Here is a 16713-nt window from a genome sequence, read left to right as displayed (position 1 = left end):
ATTACAAGAGCACTGAGATGGTCTAGTGACACCAGCTATGCCAAACGACTGGGTAGAGGTAAGGTACTGAGCTTCTACATTGGTTCAATGCCAGCCACAGGTTCCACTTACAAAATGGAAATTCCCAAATAGACAATTAAGCCAGGTGTCCCGCTGATTCCTACCACTGGCATAATGCAAAGCATCCAGAGCTAGGAGCCAAAATCTGGCCCACTGAGCCAAATCCTGAGTTCTTACTCTCTTCCATGAGATGAAAGCATATAAATAACCTTATTTCCTGATTGAGTCTCTATTTCCATAAATAATGCTGTTCTCTTTTCTTTAAGCTTTGGAGTCCAAATTAGTAAACCAGTTTTGTGAAGACGAGCATGGTACCTTAATATATAATCGTATTGGAAATGGTGCAAGCATAAGCGGACCATCTATCCATTCACTGTCTTCCGGTTCTTCACATTACTTACTTCACAGCATCAACAATGTTAATGGACAATCAGTTTCATCAGACAGCCATGGAATATCTGTGAGAGAAAGCAAGCTTTCTCAACCATTAGTTCCGGTATAAAAATGAATCATTTATTTTAATAACCAACTGGCTTGTACGTATATCCTTGTCTGCTAATGGATGCAGTATATCAGATTCATGCCCCCCACCCCGCCACTCAGTTCCCTCTACTGGTTGAGCTAGTGGAGTTTCTCCTTTTCCTCACTGGGAATTCTGAGAGCTATATGTTGTGAATGAGAGTTCTGATGCAGCATGTATGCAGTTAACTAACAATAGTAACAATATCCATGAGGAGACAAAGATTATTACAATCATATTTAACATAATACATTTGTACTGATATTGAAAGGGCTGTTATACTCTGAAAAATAACTAAGTGGCATTTCTTCTCTATGATTCTATATTATATTTTTTCTGATTACAGAATTTTGAACAGCCAAAACCACAAACCTGTCTTGGGATGAGAGTCAAACTGTATTCTTCTGGCTCACCACCAAAAACCAATATTTACCACCAAAATTTAGATAACAATTATCTGGCTTATGCATGATCCAGAATAAAATACAGTTCATCCTCACATAATACTACAAACTTAGCTAATCAGAGTAAAAAATAAATTATTTTTGTCAGAAAAATAAACAGATTTAACTTTGAATTTGCATAGGGAGCTAATCAGGATACTAAAATGGTGCCATTTTTCATCAATTAACAACCTTAACAACACTTTAAGAAACAGCACTGATGGTTTCCAAAAAGAATCCAATCTAGTCCTAGGTTCAAAAATCATAGTGACTTGTGGATTCGTTAGGAGCCCACCTCACTTTTAGGGACATGATTAACCTAAAAGCATTTTAAAAGTAAATAAAATTAAACATTTGTTTCAGACCAAAGAATCATCTGTGGCAGTTGATGAAGACGGGCAGCCATCCTTGCCCTCGGTGAACACCAGAGGTACTTTCACTATCATCCTGCTCCTTACTATTTCCCATCCTAATTCTTCTAGGCCAGACAAAAATCAATTCTTTTTCTTCATTTGCAGTAGTGGTATCATCACTGCCATCATCAGCGCCAGACAAAATGCTGTCACCATCTCTTTCATCAGCTTCCTCTGTGTTGCTTACACCCAGACCAGGTTATACATTATACCCAACTTTTAATTGTGATTACTTGAACATTAAGCTTTATTAAAGATTCTAAATCAGAGTTACATCTTCAGGACTAATTCATTTCTAGGTCTGGTAAAGCTATGATGGGGAGGAGGGACCATTTTAGGATTTAGAGTGGACTCAGTCCCATTGGTTCTGCAGCATCTTCATCCAACATACCCTGCCTTCCCCAACAGCCAGTTCTTGCTGCTTCCTTCATGTTGAGAACAGGAACAAAGGGCCGGGGTCAGAAAGAATCTGAGGGAAAGTCTGCACTAGACATGGGTGTGATTCCCAGTACAATGAGAAATATTTTCACTAGCCCTCATTGAGCTAGCATGCTAAAAATAGAATGTAGCTGTGGCAGCATGAGCTGTGTGTATTGTGAATCCATGATTTGTGCTTCAGCATGAGCTGTGGGACCAGGACCGGCGCTACCATTTAGGCAGCCTAGGCACAACTGCGGCAGCTCCACCGGACCCACGGACCACCGGACCCTCCGCAAGCACCACTGCGGCAGCTCCACCGGAGCTGCGGGACCAGCACGCGGGGCGGTGAAATTGCCGTCCACCTAGGGCGTTCAAACCCCTAGCGCCAGTCCTGTGTGGGACAGAGACCCCCAATATATACCCATCAGAGATGCTAGGCACATAGTCAGGGTACCTAACCCATCCCACAGCTCACACTGATGCAGCTACATTCTTTTATCATTGATTTATTTTGCTTATCAGCTCTTCTGCTTGTGCAGTACTTGATTACCACCTTTGCCATTAGAAGTGAAGTGTGCACATCTTAGAAAAAACACTGAATACAATTTCTGATTCTAATAACTATTCTAATGCTAGGACTCCAATACCACAGTGATGGATGCTGTACCAGAACTTAGATGGACTATGTATTGTAGATAGTTAACATAAGGGTTTTAGAACCAGAAGCACTCACACACAGTACCAATGCACGAATAGTGTATATACTTCCTAGTTCTCTAGCCTACCAATCTTTCCTCCCTCTTAGTTTCTGGTAAGACTGACTGCTGACAGTTAGCTTCCGAAATTATCAGAATGTTTCCAAACATTTTTTTATAAATAGTCTGTATGGATAATAATTTTATAGTACAATATTTCTAATTATAATTTTTATGATTTGTGAAGGTGCTTGTACCTTCACTCATAAAAACATGAGAGCTAATCTAATAAAGGCCCACATTTAATCAGGCTTCCAGATTTCAACTAAAATCTTTAAAAATTTCAACTGAAACTTTAAATTGCTCTATCACATTAGCAGCAATAAAAGAGTTTAAAAGGCACAAACATTGAGATGCAAGTTATTTTCACATGCTGAGAGCTCTTTTTATCTTTTGTTTTTTAAGAAAATATCCTGGATCCACGATGTAAATTGAGATTAGATCAAGGGTCATGTCGTGTGTATATAATAAAATGGTACTATGATAAACAAGCTAATGCCTGTGCTCAGTTTTGGTATGGCGGTTGTGATGGAAATGCAAATCGCTTTGATACTGAAGATGAATGTAAAAAGGCCTGTGTATTTCATTCTGCAGGTAAGACTGTATAATTTTTTCTACATTAAGCACTGGTACGTTATGTGATTCCCTAATATGGTTAATTATCTGGTATCTTATATTACATAAAAAGAAAAGTTTAAGAATGTTATTAACAAAGTCAAACATTCAAAAGGTAGAAAATGCCTAAATTAAGCCTGCCTGTGCAACCCTAATGTTGGCCACTTGTGGCTTTAATTTAATACAAGCTTTAATTACATTACAACATACTATTTTTTCTATAGGATCATATTCAGTAGTACATAGAATGTAAGCTTTCTGGTCAAGGATTACCTTTTCACTACAAATCTGTACAGCACGTAGCCCAATGAAAGGCTGATCCTTGATTGGGGTCCCTAAATGCTACTGTTAAACAAATAATAAAATTATAAGAGTAGGCAAATTTAAATTGTACATATGGTTTGGTTTAAGTAACATTTTATTTTTTGTATAAAAGTCTCTAAACAGTATAATTATGTACTTTCTTCCCCTCTGTTACAGAAGACTAAAGTTTGATTTGAATTCTGCAACAAAGACAACTTCTTTTTTTTAAGTAAAAACTGAAAGTTTTACACAAGTGCTGTTTTTACACTTGTAAAGTATTTTGATATCATACTTAAACAGATCACTGTACATCAACTTACAATCTGAAAGCAAATACTACTCAAGGGTTATCACTATGTCTGTCAACTTGCTATCTACCAATATTAGAGCTTCAACGAGAAGGACCAATATATTAAGAGGAAGTGGCATAGAGGATTCTTGGGTTATTTTCCTAGCTCTACCAATTAACAGTTCCATGATCTTGGGAATGTCACATATGTCCTATGTTTCAATCCACCCATTTGTAAAATGAAAGACTGTAGTGTTGCTCCCTTATGGGGAGGGTCTGAGGCATAAGTAATTTATGTTTACAAAGTACTTTAAGATCACTATGAAAGTCACTGTATACATGCAAAATATTATACTTGTAACTATTCAAGAACATAGTACTTCTGATGTAAAAACTTTCTTTAGTTTCCATTGGCTAGTAAGATACAAGATGAATCTATTTAATAATGCCTACAAACATATGTGACAGATTATAACAGTAACTGGCATTGCTAAAATAGATCAATTCAGTCCTAAAGTAGTTTTTATTTTTAAAGTATTGTTTTTTATGAAAGCAGTGTTTGATTTTTAAATGCATTTTAATATTCTAACCTCAACATTTTTTAAAACTCATTTAACTTACGTTCAGAACAACTGCAGCATAGGCCTGACAATAACAAGACATTCTGCATTCCTGTTTAAGTCACTGTCCATGTGCATTGCCACGTTTATGTGCAAGCATAACAGTATATGATGTATTTTTTCTGAATCAAATTCTATACTACAAAGTTTGTTTGTAATAAAATTATTTTGTTTTTACTGCCAGTAGAGAGAATTGATAATAGCAACTTTGCAAAACTAAAGAGCTGTCTTGATATGATATTTAACAATCGCACAGGTTCAAGTTAACACTTACAGTTATACATGTTCCTGCTGTAGTCACTGGAAGCACTGCCACTGATTTTAACAGGATTGAACCTTCTAGGTTATGCTCTCCACTCATATACACGCTGCCAATCACTGCATATCTGGGGTTTTATATAAATATCTGCAACAGTAAGTCCAGAATATCAACAAAATTTACAACATATATGAAGTAACAATTCACCCTTATGGAATATACTGCATTTCCTACATGTAATCAGCGAGGACTTTCATTAAACACTTACTCCTAAATATTCTAAGAGAACTAGATAGCTCATTACTAAGATTAAGATTCCGTCATGGGTATTTTTAGTAAAAGTCGGAGACAGGTCACAGGCAATAAACAAAAATTCACAAAAGCCCACAACATGTCTGTGATTTTTACTAAAAATACATTGGGGAGGGAGGGGGGAACAGTCAGAGCGCTTCAGCCCTGCTACTGCACCAGGGGCTAACCACTGATGCTCCAGCCCCAGGGGGAATGACCCAACCCTGGTCACTGCTTCAGCCCTGGAACCGGTACTCTAGTGGCAGCTGCTCTAGCAGCCTAGGGGCCACTGCTCCAGCAGCTTCGGGGTGGACCACTGCCTGCTGCTCTGATGGTCCCAGGGCTGACAGCTGCTACAGCCCGGTTACTGTGGAAGTTGTCACAGAGGCAGGGCCAGTGCAAGGAAGTTTCGCGCCCTAGGCGAAACTTCCACCTTGCACTGCCCACTCTCCCACCCAGCTAACCTTGCCCCCCCACGGCAGCTAACTCAGCCCCCCACCCAGGGAGCCCCCTTACTCTCCCGCAGCAGCTACCCCCACCCCACAGACAGTTATACCCTCTCCACCCTCCCCACGGCAACTAACCCACCCAGGAAGACTTCCTCCATCCCCTCCGTGGCAGCTAACCCTGCCTGGGGAAGCTCACCCACCCAGCCACAGCAGCTAACCCTGCCTGGGGCCACACTCCCCATGGAAGCTAAACCCTAGCCTGTTTTCCCACATCCAGCTCACCTCGCTCCGCCTCCTACCAACTGAGCACAGCCTGGCACCACGTCTAATTCTCCTCACCGCCCACAGCATAGCGGCACCAATTGGAGGAAGACTTAGCCAAGGTCTAACACTGCGACTTTAAACTCGGTTTAATGGCTGATAACCGATAAAACGCTGTAATCCGTTCACACGACGTCAGCCTTAATATCGAGTAAACCGCCTCCTTAAATCATTCGAGTAACTCCTCCCAAACGAGAGAGTAGCGTAAAATCGATAGTGATAACTCAGATTAGGTTCGTGTGTGACGGAAATCGACGCGTTATGGCTCCGGAGCGGCAATCACAGAGTGCTGCAGTGACCGCTCTGGAACAGCAAATCCTGACTCGGATGCAGCGTGCAGGTAAACAGAAAGCCCCGTAACTTTGAAATTGCATTTCCTGCTTTCCAGCATGGAGCCTGATCAGCGGCTGGCGATGCAGTCTCAAATCCAAAAAGAGCTCCGCAGCATGACCTAGGGAGATAACTAGGTCTGATCGCTGTACTGGGAACAACTCTGTTGTATCCAGCCTCCGTTACAGAACACAGACGAACGCCAAAAGCCGTTTGAATAAAAAACTGCAGGAATACACAGCGCTGCGTGCAAGCGTAACTAGGACCAAGAGACTCAAATGGACGCTCATTAGGGAGGGAGGGGGGGTACTGAGAGACTCCAGCTTATCCCCACAGTCCACACAGTCATATGAAAATTATTTGCATATTGGCAGAGCTCACCAAATGTCTGTAGGGTCAAACACAGTGTCCTGGGCGTGGTTCAGGGAAACAGCTCTTCAAAGTTTCTTTCCCCCCTCCACAACGTGAAAAAAAAAGGTAAGAAATATTCCTTGACTACTTTCTATGTCACCCTAATGTGTACTGAATGCTGCTGGTAGACGGACCTACAGCACTGAAAGCAGTATCCGCTCCTCCTCATCTGGTGGTAGATAGTTCTGCAACCTGCCCACCATCCAGGAGACCGGACTAAGCTCAACATCGAGGCAACATGCTACCGGCTAGCAGTAGATTAGACAGAATGGCTAATAACAAGCTTAATCATTGAAACTTGGGCTCAAAATTTTTGCAATCAGCATTTGGGATATGACTCGAATTGGCAATGAGTCAATTCCTCCCTTATGGGTATCTAAAAATAGAGTCCATTCTGCCTAGACTGTCATAGCCCCGGGAGCTGGCCTTCCAAGTGCCTCCCCCGACATCATTTGCGTCTCACTAACAGTCTCGTTCTTATCCCTGGTATTACCTTAATACTTCATGACACAAACGGGGAGGGGAATACACGGTAGCCCAGGAAGGTTTGAGGGAGGAGGAAAGCAAACGGGTGCCGCTTCTTGCACGGGGGCAACCCCTGTGAATATCTGAAAACGGAGCACCTGTGCTCTCTGATACACTGGATCTCTGTTACACTTGCCATTATTACTAGCAGGACAGTGCACACTGAAACCGACTGTGGGTCCGAATCCGAACTCGAATGCGGAGTGCCCGGTAAAACAGGGAAATCCCCGAGAGCTTTACAGTGACATTTCCTGCTTTCACGTGTCCCAGCTCTGATCACCACGGGTGGCAATAGCAGTTCAAATGCAAAAGTACCTCCTGCATTGAACCTTACGGGAAGATAGCAAGATGTTATCGCGTAATGGGAGACAAAATCTCTTTTATCAAGCTCCGTTAAAGAACAGGAAATGCCCAAAGCCTTGAAAAATAAACACAGAATACACAGGGTGCGTGACAACAGTAAACGGAAAGCCAGACACTCAAAACGGATGGTCATGGAGGGAGGAGGGGTAATGAGGACTACAGCTACCAGTCTCCACAGTGGTCTCATGAAAAATATTTGCATTTTGGCTGCGCCGCAACAATGTCTGGCAGCGTAATACACGTGTCTTGCGTGTTCACTGGAACAGCTCGTCAGTTTTTTCCCCCTCCACACGGTAAAAAAAAGTGAAATAAATAAATTCCTTGAGTACTGTAAATGTCAAACCCTCTAGTGTACTGAATGCATGCTGGCAGACGCGATGCTGTATGCGGTGAAGAGCAGTAATCCGCTCCTCTGCCCCTCCAGGGGTAGACGGCTGCCCAGTGATTGCTCTGGCTGAGTGTGGCTGGGCTCCGGGGTGAAAATGAATGACTCCCTTTTCTGACAGTGAATGGTACAGAATGCCTGGTAACTGTCTTCATACTTATCACCTGGGGCTGAGCTTCATCAGACCCCTTCCTCCTTGTGTAAAGAAAAGATTATGGAACTGTCATAGCCCATGGTGGCTCCCTCCCCTCATCTGATCTCATAACATACGCTGTGATTCTTATTCAATGCATTCTTCCAAACCATCATCCAACAATGGGTGGGGGGGCACTGCTGTGGTAGCCCAGGTAGGTGGGAAAGCAACGTTTTGTGTACTTGCAGCAGCTCCCTCTGTGGAATACTGACACGGAGCAGCTGCGCTGTGCTACAATGATTTTAATACACTGTACTCCTATCTTTGGTCTGGACTGACCTATTTTATTAACCGTAAAGGGCAGGATTGACCACAGTCCCAAGTGAGTTAATCCCAATTTTCCTTTCAAAATTTACACAGGGTTATTAATCCATATCTGTCCCATTTAACTGGTGGAGTGTAAAACAAAAAGAGGGAATGTAACAGTTTTCTGCTGTTCAGTAGTACTGTACTGTCTACCACACCAGGAAGAGCAATATTCAAAGTACAATAACACACCTCAGATTAACTTCATTGGTTATGAACTACCAATGTGCAAAGCTCTAATGCTCCTACAGTGCTGCAAGATTCTCCTCTGTCAGTAGCATCAGTAAAAAGATGGGGTGACAATGTAAGTACTCAAGGATTGCTTTAATTTAACTCCATTTCTTGTGGCTGGGTAGGGAAAGGAACGAAAGACTGTTCCGTGAACCATAAAAGACACCGTGTTTGTAAGCTACAGACAGTGGGACGCCTAAGCCAAGAATGCAAATAGTTTTAAAGAGACTAGCTGAGGACTGTGGATAGCGGGAGTCCTACAGCACCCCCGTTCCGTCCTCCAATGATCCCCACGGCCCCCTGATGGCAAAATGTTAAGGTCACACAGGGGGGTTCTGGGTAAAAACGTCGTCAGTCAATTCCTATGCTCCGGGAAAGCATCAGCAGACAGTCCTTTCGCAACTTTTTCTCCTGATTGCCCTTGCAGAAACCAATAGCAACGCAAGCACTAGAGAACCGTCGGCTTTCTTGTTTTTTCCATCACCATTGTGGTACTAGATGCCATGGAGACAGAGGCGACACTCGAGCGCTACACACCCAGCCATATCAATTGCTTTTTTGCAATGATAACAGAGATGGATACAGTCATTCCTGTACCGTCTACTGCCAGAAAAAACTGCAATGACATGACAGTTATGTCTCCTTCTCTGAACTGTCTGCGATATCCATAGTGCCCCCGGCTAAAATCACCGGGGGCGCAACACAAAAGCAAAACTTGGGATTGACTCACTGGCCACTGAGTCAATCCCTCCCTTATGCTGTCTAAAAATAGATCCAGTCCTGACTACCATAGAGAGTCAAAGCAGCAGAGAATCCTGTGCACCTTACAGACTAACAGACGTCTGTTAGTTCTATAAAGGTGCCACAAAAATTCTCTGCTGCTTTTACAGATCCAGACTTAACACGGCTACCCTGAAGGAAGAGTCAATGTATTAGAAGAGCGCAGCTACTCCATGGCTGTATTAAAACAGGGGTTCTACTGCAAGAAACTGGCACTCATTGGCTTCACTTCTCTCTACATCCAACGCCTCTGCACTTAATAACCGTGCAGGCCCCATTTCTGTCATGCAGTCGTGAGGAATACAAGAATAAGAAAACATAGACTTATTTGTGACATAAACGGAGGGGGGGCAACTTGGAGGCAGGCAGTCGTGGCTAATGACAGTCCATGGCAGGACATACTCAATTTTTAAGAAACCAGAAGGGAGCGATTGACTCTGCCCAAGTGAGCCACTCCAATTTGGGTTTTCAGACATTGTCACAGGGGCCTCATTAGCATCGGAACACTAAACTGTAGCACTGGCCAGAGTAAACAGGAAAAAGCTGAATCCACGCAACTTTTGATTCCATTTCCTGATTGTCCACCGGAGGGTCAGCACAAACACACACAGGTACCACACAAGAGCTTATTGAACTCGTCACAATGCAGTCTCCTTGATAATCGAAGAAGAGCGCCAGCTTGGACCACACAGGAGGTTCTGGATCTTGATCGACTATCTGGGGTGAGGAACTCAGTGCTACACAACTGCGTCCAAAAACAAAATGAAAAACATTTTTGAAAGAATTTCAACACAAGTCGAGAGGCTGATAAAAGGCACAGCAGAAGACTCCCCTTCCAGTGCCGAGTGAAACTGAAGGAACTTAAGACAGGGGTTATCCGAAGAGGGCCAGAAGACAAGCAAACGGAGGTTCAGCTCTGAGCCGAAAAACCATGCCGCTTCTATGCTGACTACATGCAATTTGGGGTTCAGCGCTAACCCAGTGGCCCCACCCCTGTCCGTGGAATTCAGACTTTGGGAATGAAGATATCCAAGTGTTCTGAGGATGTAGCCGAGAGGGGGAGATGGAGAGCGAATTTGAGGATGAAGAATGACGTGGGGATAAGACGATGCAGTCCGTAAACCCCCACAGGACAGGATCTTTTTGAGACCGCAAGAATCCACAGTCCTGTGCTTCCCAAGTGAGAAGCCCCAGACAGTGAAGCCATGGAAGCGACCTCCGTAGTGTCCCTTCATTCTGTTACACAAACACGGATGGTAAAACAAGACTGGTTTTGCTAGAATCGCATTGACAACAGGCTTTTTGCCTGGCAGTCGCAGCCATTACTGTACAAGGAAAATTTGTCCTGTTAACATGCGGTGGGGATGTGAGTGAAAATCCATCCAAATTAATGTCCATGAATCGTCGTGGAGGAAACTTCAAACCCTATGCTATAGGGCAGGTGACGAACATCAGTGCTGGCCATGACAGACTGCTTCGCCGGGCAGGCTTAACCGGCCCCAATAGTAGGTAACTTTTCAACGCCTGGTCATTGGCAAGACATTTGGTACATGCAGGCATTGGAAGGCATTGCATCTGAAGGCATTGCATAAAACAAGACAATCTGCCTCCTGCGGTGCTATTGTCAGGAGAGAGATATCATCATTGTTACCTTGTAGAACATCAGGAATAGTAAACACGGGCAGACCATGGCCGATTTGGGCTACGGCAGAGGGAGGGATGGAGAGGAGGGATAGGAGATTTTTCAGCCGTCTGGCAAGCAAGGATTCTTCCCTTGCTACCAAACAACGCGTGCGGGCGGGTGATGTAGGGTGATCACTGCAGTGATCGTATATGATAGGAGCCAAGCGCTGTGGTGATGTGAAAGAGGGGGTTTGGGCTTGCAAAGTGCTCCTTTAAACAGCAGCTCTATAGATCACTGTGTTATCGGACGGCGGAAGAAGTCAAATTTAAAGCCTCACTTACCATCCGCCGCGTGGGACGTACGTTTTGGCCGTACCTGGCTCTGTGTGTGTGCCACATCACTCACACAGACCTGTAATATTTAAAACGCTACAAAATGCGACCTTGTATAGAGATCACATGTGCTCTGTAAGGTGGATAGTGTTCTATGTGAAAGAGTACTATCATTGCCTGTAAAAGGTATCTTTCTCCACATACTTATACACCCCTGGTTTGCTTCCCCATGCAGCTGCACATTTCTCAGAAGTCCCTATGCCATCACGTCAGGGTGTGCTGTGATACGGCGGAGGAAGAAGAAGACGCGAGATGAAATGTTCACAGAAATTATTGAAGTAACACGCAATGAGAGGGATAACAGATGATTGGAAGGATGTGGTAGCAAGTACGGAAAGATGCCAGTGAACGATCTGAGAGGCTAGGCAGAAAGACCAGCGTTGAAGAGATGCAACGCTGGATCTGCTGCGTGCTCAACTGATATCCTCCAACAGCCATGGTGGATCTTCAGGAAGAGCAGCAACACAGAGCAGAGTGCCGCTGCAACCCCTGTATAACTCACCTGCAAGCCCACGTCCCATAATCTCCCTCACCCCAGACGTGTAAGAACGCGTGGGGAAGGATTTCTGTCACCCACATTAGAGATAAGCTGCTATTACGCGCACAATGTGCTTAACTAGCCTTCCCTTCCCCCTCCTCATCCATAGCCAGCCAGCCAGGGACCACCTTCCTAATCTCTGCCTTTTATTTATAGTTTCCTTTGCTTTAATAAAGATACATCCAAAGGGGGAAAGTGGGTTTGCTTACAGGGAAATCATAGTAAGGAAAATCTCCATGATTTTAACAGATGCATAGATACTTTTTAATGCACTATAACATGATTTTTAACACGATCCAGGAATTATTCCTTCGCCAACCTGTAATGAGGGGTGAGGGTGGGTTGCTTACAGCTGCAATTCAGTCGCATCAAGTGCCGAGGTTTCATACAAGGAGGAGCAACAGTCACACGACCCTTGGGCGTGGCTGCTAAGCTTGTTTTCAGGCTTGATCTCTGAGAACGACAGGCGCCTCCTAGGTGTGCTCTTTCTAATCGCCCTGGTCTCTGGTGCCGTCGTAACTATGCGGCCCAGGATGATTTTGCCTCACCTCCCACCCAGCCATTCAATGTCTCGCCCTTTAGTCTCACAAATGATTTTGTTGGGCACACAGCAAGCAGTAATAGCAAGCGGGATTGGTTTGCGCTGAGGTTGAGCGAGTACGTAAGCTCGCCAGTCATTACCCTTTAAAAACGGCCAAATGGCACATTCTACCACCATCGGGGCACTTGGCTCAGCCTGTACGCTTGAAACAGCTACCTGACTCACTGTCAGGCTGCCAGTGTTATGCTTTCATGCGAGCCATGGCATCAAGGTGGTGGCTGGTTATAGGGCATTTAACATTTCCCACGGTTTTTGTCTGGTCTGGGATAGTAATTTTCTTGCTGCCGTTAATACAGACTATGCCTCCTGAAGCATCTGAGCGTCGATGAACCCTTCGAGCCATCCCACGTGGATGTGAGTGAAACGTCCCTTGTGGTCCACCAGTGCTTGCAGCACCATGAAAAGTACCCCTTGCAGAGTTCACCGACTGGGTGCCTGGTGATTCTGGGGCCAAGATAGGGATATGTTCCAGTCTATGGCCCCACCACAGTTCGAAAACCCATTGCAGCAAACGCCATCCACTATCACCTGCACGTTTCCCAGAACACACTTCGTAGCAGCAAGCTTAACGATTGCTTTGGCTACTGCATCACTGCAGCCCCACAGTAAGATTGCCCACTCCAAATTGATTTCCGACTGACCGTAGCTGTCTGCGTTGCAGATGCTCAGAGGGCTATTGCACATCGCTTCTCCACGTGTGAGGGCTGCCTCATGTTTGTATTACGGCGTTTCAGGGGCGGGGTAGGGTAAAGCTTTCACAAAGTTTCTAGAAAGTGGCTTTACGCGGGGTGCGAAAGTTTCGCGCCACTGTGAATCGACCTGGCACAAAAATGCGGTCCCACCAGGTCTGGCTTGTTTCCCGTGCCCAAATTCGGCGTTCAATGGGTAGTAGATGCCCCGTTAATAGCATCGACTCCAAAACGCTGGGGCCACAGTTATGGAGAACTCCTGCCTCATCTCGTCATCGCTGTCCTGCGCCACTCAGCAATAGCTGCCTCCCTCCTCTCCTCCCGCCTTTGCAGTTCATTGTTCAGTATAGTCAGCACGAGAGTACGCGAGGTGTTGACAACGGTCAGAGATACCGTTTGTTGATCTCAGGGTCCATGATTGCTGTGCTATGGGCGTTTGCTCAATGCACTCCGCGAAAACGGCCAATAGGTTGCTTGCTGCCCTCACAAAGGAGGGGTGAGGCTGTACCCAGCTCCACCCGGGGCAATGTTTCGCCCCATCAGGCACCTGTGCTCTCAACCAGAAGTGGGAACTATGGATAGCTGAGGAACAGCTACCCACAAGTGCACCGTCCTGAAATCGATGGTAGCCTTGGACCATGGAACAAAGCAAATCGATTTGGAATCGCATTGTGGACGCGCAAAACGATTTTTATACATCGGTTTCGTAATATCGGTTAAACTACTTCGAAATAATGGGCAGTGTAGATGTACCCCTTAGAGCTGGGCTGTGTGCTCAGCGGAGGAGGCAGAGTGGAGGTGAGCTGGGGTGGGGAGCTGTTCCCCTGTGCGCCTCCCCCGTTACTGCGGGCAGCCCTCCCCACGCGCCCCCCCCAACTCACCTCCACTCCACATCCTCACCTGAGGGGACTTTTAGGCGCCCCCAACCACTAGGCGCCCTAGGTGGCCGCCTAGTTTGCCTAAATGGTTCCACCGGCCCTGCACAGAGGTCTCAGAAAGTAATGGAATCTGACCTCTGTGACAGAATCGTAGCTTTACTCTTTACTAACCCTGCAAGCCAATGTGCGTTACATCTTTAGAGCACAGCTCTGATTCCAGACCAGCCAGTATATCAATACTATCTGACAATTCTTCAATGGCCTACATGACATGAGTTGCTGGTTTTAGTCGAGTTCAAAATACATAGCTGACCATATTACAAAACCTAACACCATTATTTGTACCTTTATTGGCAGTCTTAACAGAGAAACCAAGAAATGATCTATTGTCTTACTATAGAGGTGATCCCTGCAGAATACAGATGAAAAAACCAGAAGTGCTGCTATCCGTGTTATAAATGATCTATAAAGAGACTACTTCAGGCTGTAATACTTGGAATTTTTCAGAATCACTGCATTCACTGGAATAGAGGACATGTGTACTGTAAAATCAAATATTACATTTACTATTCCAGTTTATATTTATGCTTACTTCCTCCTACTTGCAGTAACTGATGTGATTGTCAGTCTTGCTTTATTTAATATACACACACACACGCAAAATGTTTAAAAAGCCAAACTTATTAAGTTTACAAAAACCCACCACTCAAATGTAGGAAATGCCAGAATTATGGCTGCATCTGCAACCTTAATTCAGCCCCCTTATGCATATGCATTATGATAAAGTCTTGAGTTACATGATCACAGGCTATTTTTCCATAGGACCCCTGCCTCATTCAGTGCACAGAGAGAATAATGCTCAGTTTGTGGTGAGCTATTTTTGTTTTTTTCTCATTGTTCAATGTGTGGCCCCAGGCTTTATTTACTGCACACTATTCAAATCCTGCTCAGAAGACAAAATTATTAATTTCCTCATTGGCTTTCCTAGGGCGCTTATCACTATAGTATCTTAGTCCAATTTGTGACATCTAAGACAAAAAATTTTAGAGAATTTAGCATTGTATTACACTTTATATGTTCACAGGACAGCTCACATTGACTTCAGTTGCAAGCCCTCAGCACTTCTACAACCTCAGCTCCCAATACCAGTCTCTTTGTCCAGCCAGTCTCATCTCAACTCCCAGTTTCCCTCTCCTGGTGCCAGCCTCCAGTTCCATTCCCCCCAGACGCCTTGTCCCAATCTACTAAAGTTCAGCTCTTTTTCCCTCTGCATTCAAGTCTGGCAGCTTCCTCCTACTCTCTGCCTAGGCCCAGCAGAGGGGTCACAGGAAGCACAGAAGAGAAAGGCATGCAGCAATTCTCCAAAAAGGGCCATATTTTTGGCATTTAGTATACCCACCTTATCCCCCACTCAAAGGGTTAATGTAGGCTAAGGAGGCAGCCAATTAACCAGACAGGCCACAGCTGAGGGGGATGAGGTGGTTTAAGTAATCCTCTTACTTAATAATGAGGGAGCCCAGCTGAGGAAAGAAGGAACTGGACTGGATTAATAGACAGGATGTTGGCAGCAAGGAGTCTGCAGTCACTCCCTGGGAGATGTATCTGGAGGCTACAAAGCTAAAGTAGCCTACAGTTATTCCCTGGGAGGAGGAAGTTTTGGGGCAAAACCGGGGGGTGGAGCTCGGTTAGAAAATGCTCCAGGAAAAAAGGAGAAAGGTCCAGAATGGAACACACTTGCCTGCTGAGTAGAGGATCCCTAAACTGGAACCCAAAGTAGAGGGCTGGCCCTGGCTCCCCCTACCATCCACTGGGGAAGTGGCACCAGTTAGGCAGTGAATGGGAAAAGTGCCCAAGCCTGTTAGTACAAAGGGATTTTGGTACTCCAGGAAAGGAGAGGAAACATGTGACTTGGCTGGAGGGCTAAGCCACAAACACAAGAGCCTCTTGCCTTGCAAAATATTACTGCTGCTTTTTTGTAAAAAAATTATATTTGAGCTAGAGAACTGTTTTTGGTTATGACATGTATAGGTTTTCTTTTATAACACAAAGAACAATTTTATAAAGGAAGGCATGTGGGAAATTTCAGTTCACTACATTTCATTGATGGCTTCCACACCCTACATGGGACTAAATTAATCCATGGTGTAACTGGAGTGAAGTTAACAGAGTTACACCAAGGATGAAATTATTTAAAGATTTGTAATATTATTTACAGTACAGTAGCACCCACAGCTCCCAGTCAGGGATCAGGACTCCATTGTCCCTACCCCAAACAGCATATGATCTTGCCACAGGTGCTCATCATGCCATTCTTCACTAAAATAGCTTAATGTAAATAGTGGAATGTAATCAAATTATTTTAAGTAAACCATTAAAATGTATTTAACAGGTATATTTTTTTCTATAAGAAATGTACCATGTGTTGTTACTTTTTACAGTAGACATGTCACCTGTGTTCAAAATGTGACTAATATCCTGGTATCAAGTATGACTGAAGATTCACTATTCAATTTACATGCACAATGCAAAAGTAATCAGTAACAGACAACCTGATTATTTATCTGATCCATAACTGATGGTCATTTATTTTTTAAATGATCTGGAGAAAGGGGTAAACAGTGAGGTGGCAAAGTTTGCAGATGATACTAAACTACTCAAGATAGTTAAGACCAAAGCAGATTGTGAAGAACTTAAAAAAGATCTCACAAA

At 44.3% G+C, this 16713-nt stretch overlaps 1 protein-coding gene across 1 annotated transcript in view; it reads left to right on the top strand.

Moving 5' to 3' along the window:
- LOC116819391 (uncharacterized) overlaps window positions 1–4621 on the top strand; it is a 64161-nt gene extending 59540 nt beyond the window's left edge. Inside the window, exons 32-36 of the mRNA XM_032771089.1 lie at window positions 327–556; window positions 1387–1453; window positions 1542–1634; window positions 3017–3205; window positions 3707–4621. Coding sequence (XP_032626980.1) covers window positions 327–556; window positions 1387–1453; window positions 1542–1634; window positions 3017–3205; window positions 3707–3714 — 587 coding nt within the window. The 3' untranslated portion in view covers window positions 3715–4621. The remainder of the gene's footprint in view (window positions 1–326; window positions 557–1386; window positions 1454–1541; window positions 1635–3016; window positions 3206–3706) is intronic.
- Window positions 4622–16713: the final 12092 nt, after the last annotated feature.

Source organism: Chelonoidis abingdonii, chromosome 10 (genome assembly GCF_003597395.2).
Source record: "Chelonoidis abingdonii isolate Lonesome George chromosome 10, CheloAbing_2.0, whole genome shotgun sequence".
Lineage (NCBI taxonomy): Eukaryota > Metazoa > Chordata > Testudines > Testudinidae > Chelonoidis > Chelonoidis abingdonii.
Note: the sequence above shows the minus strand (reverse complement) of the source record. Positions and strands in the feature narration are given on the sequence as shown.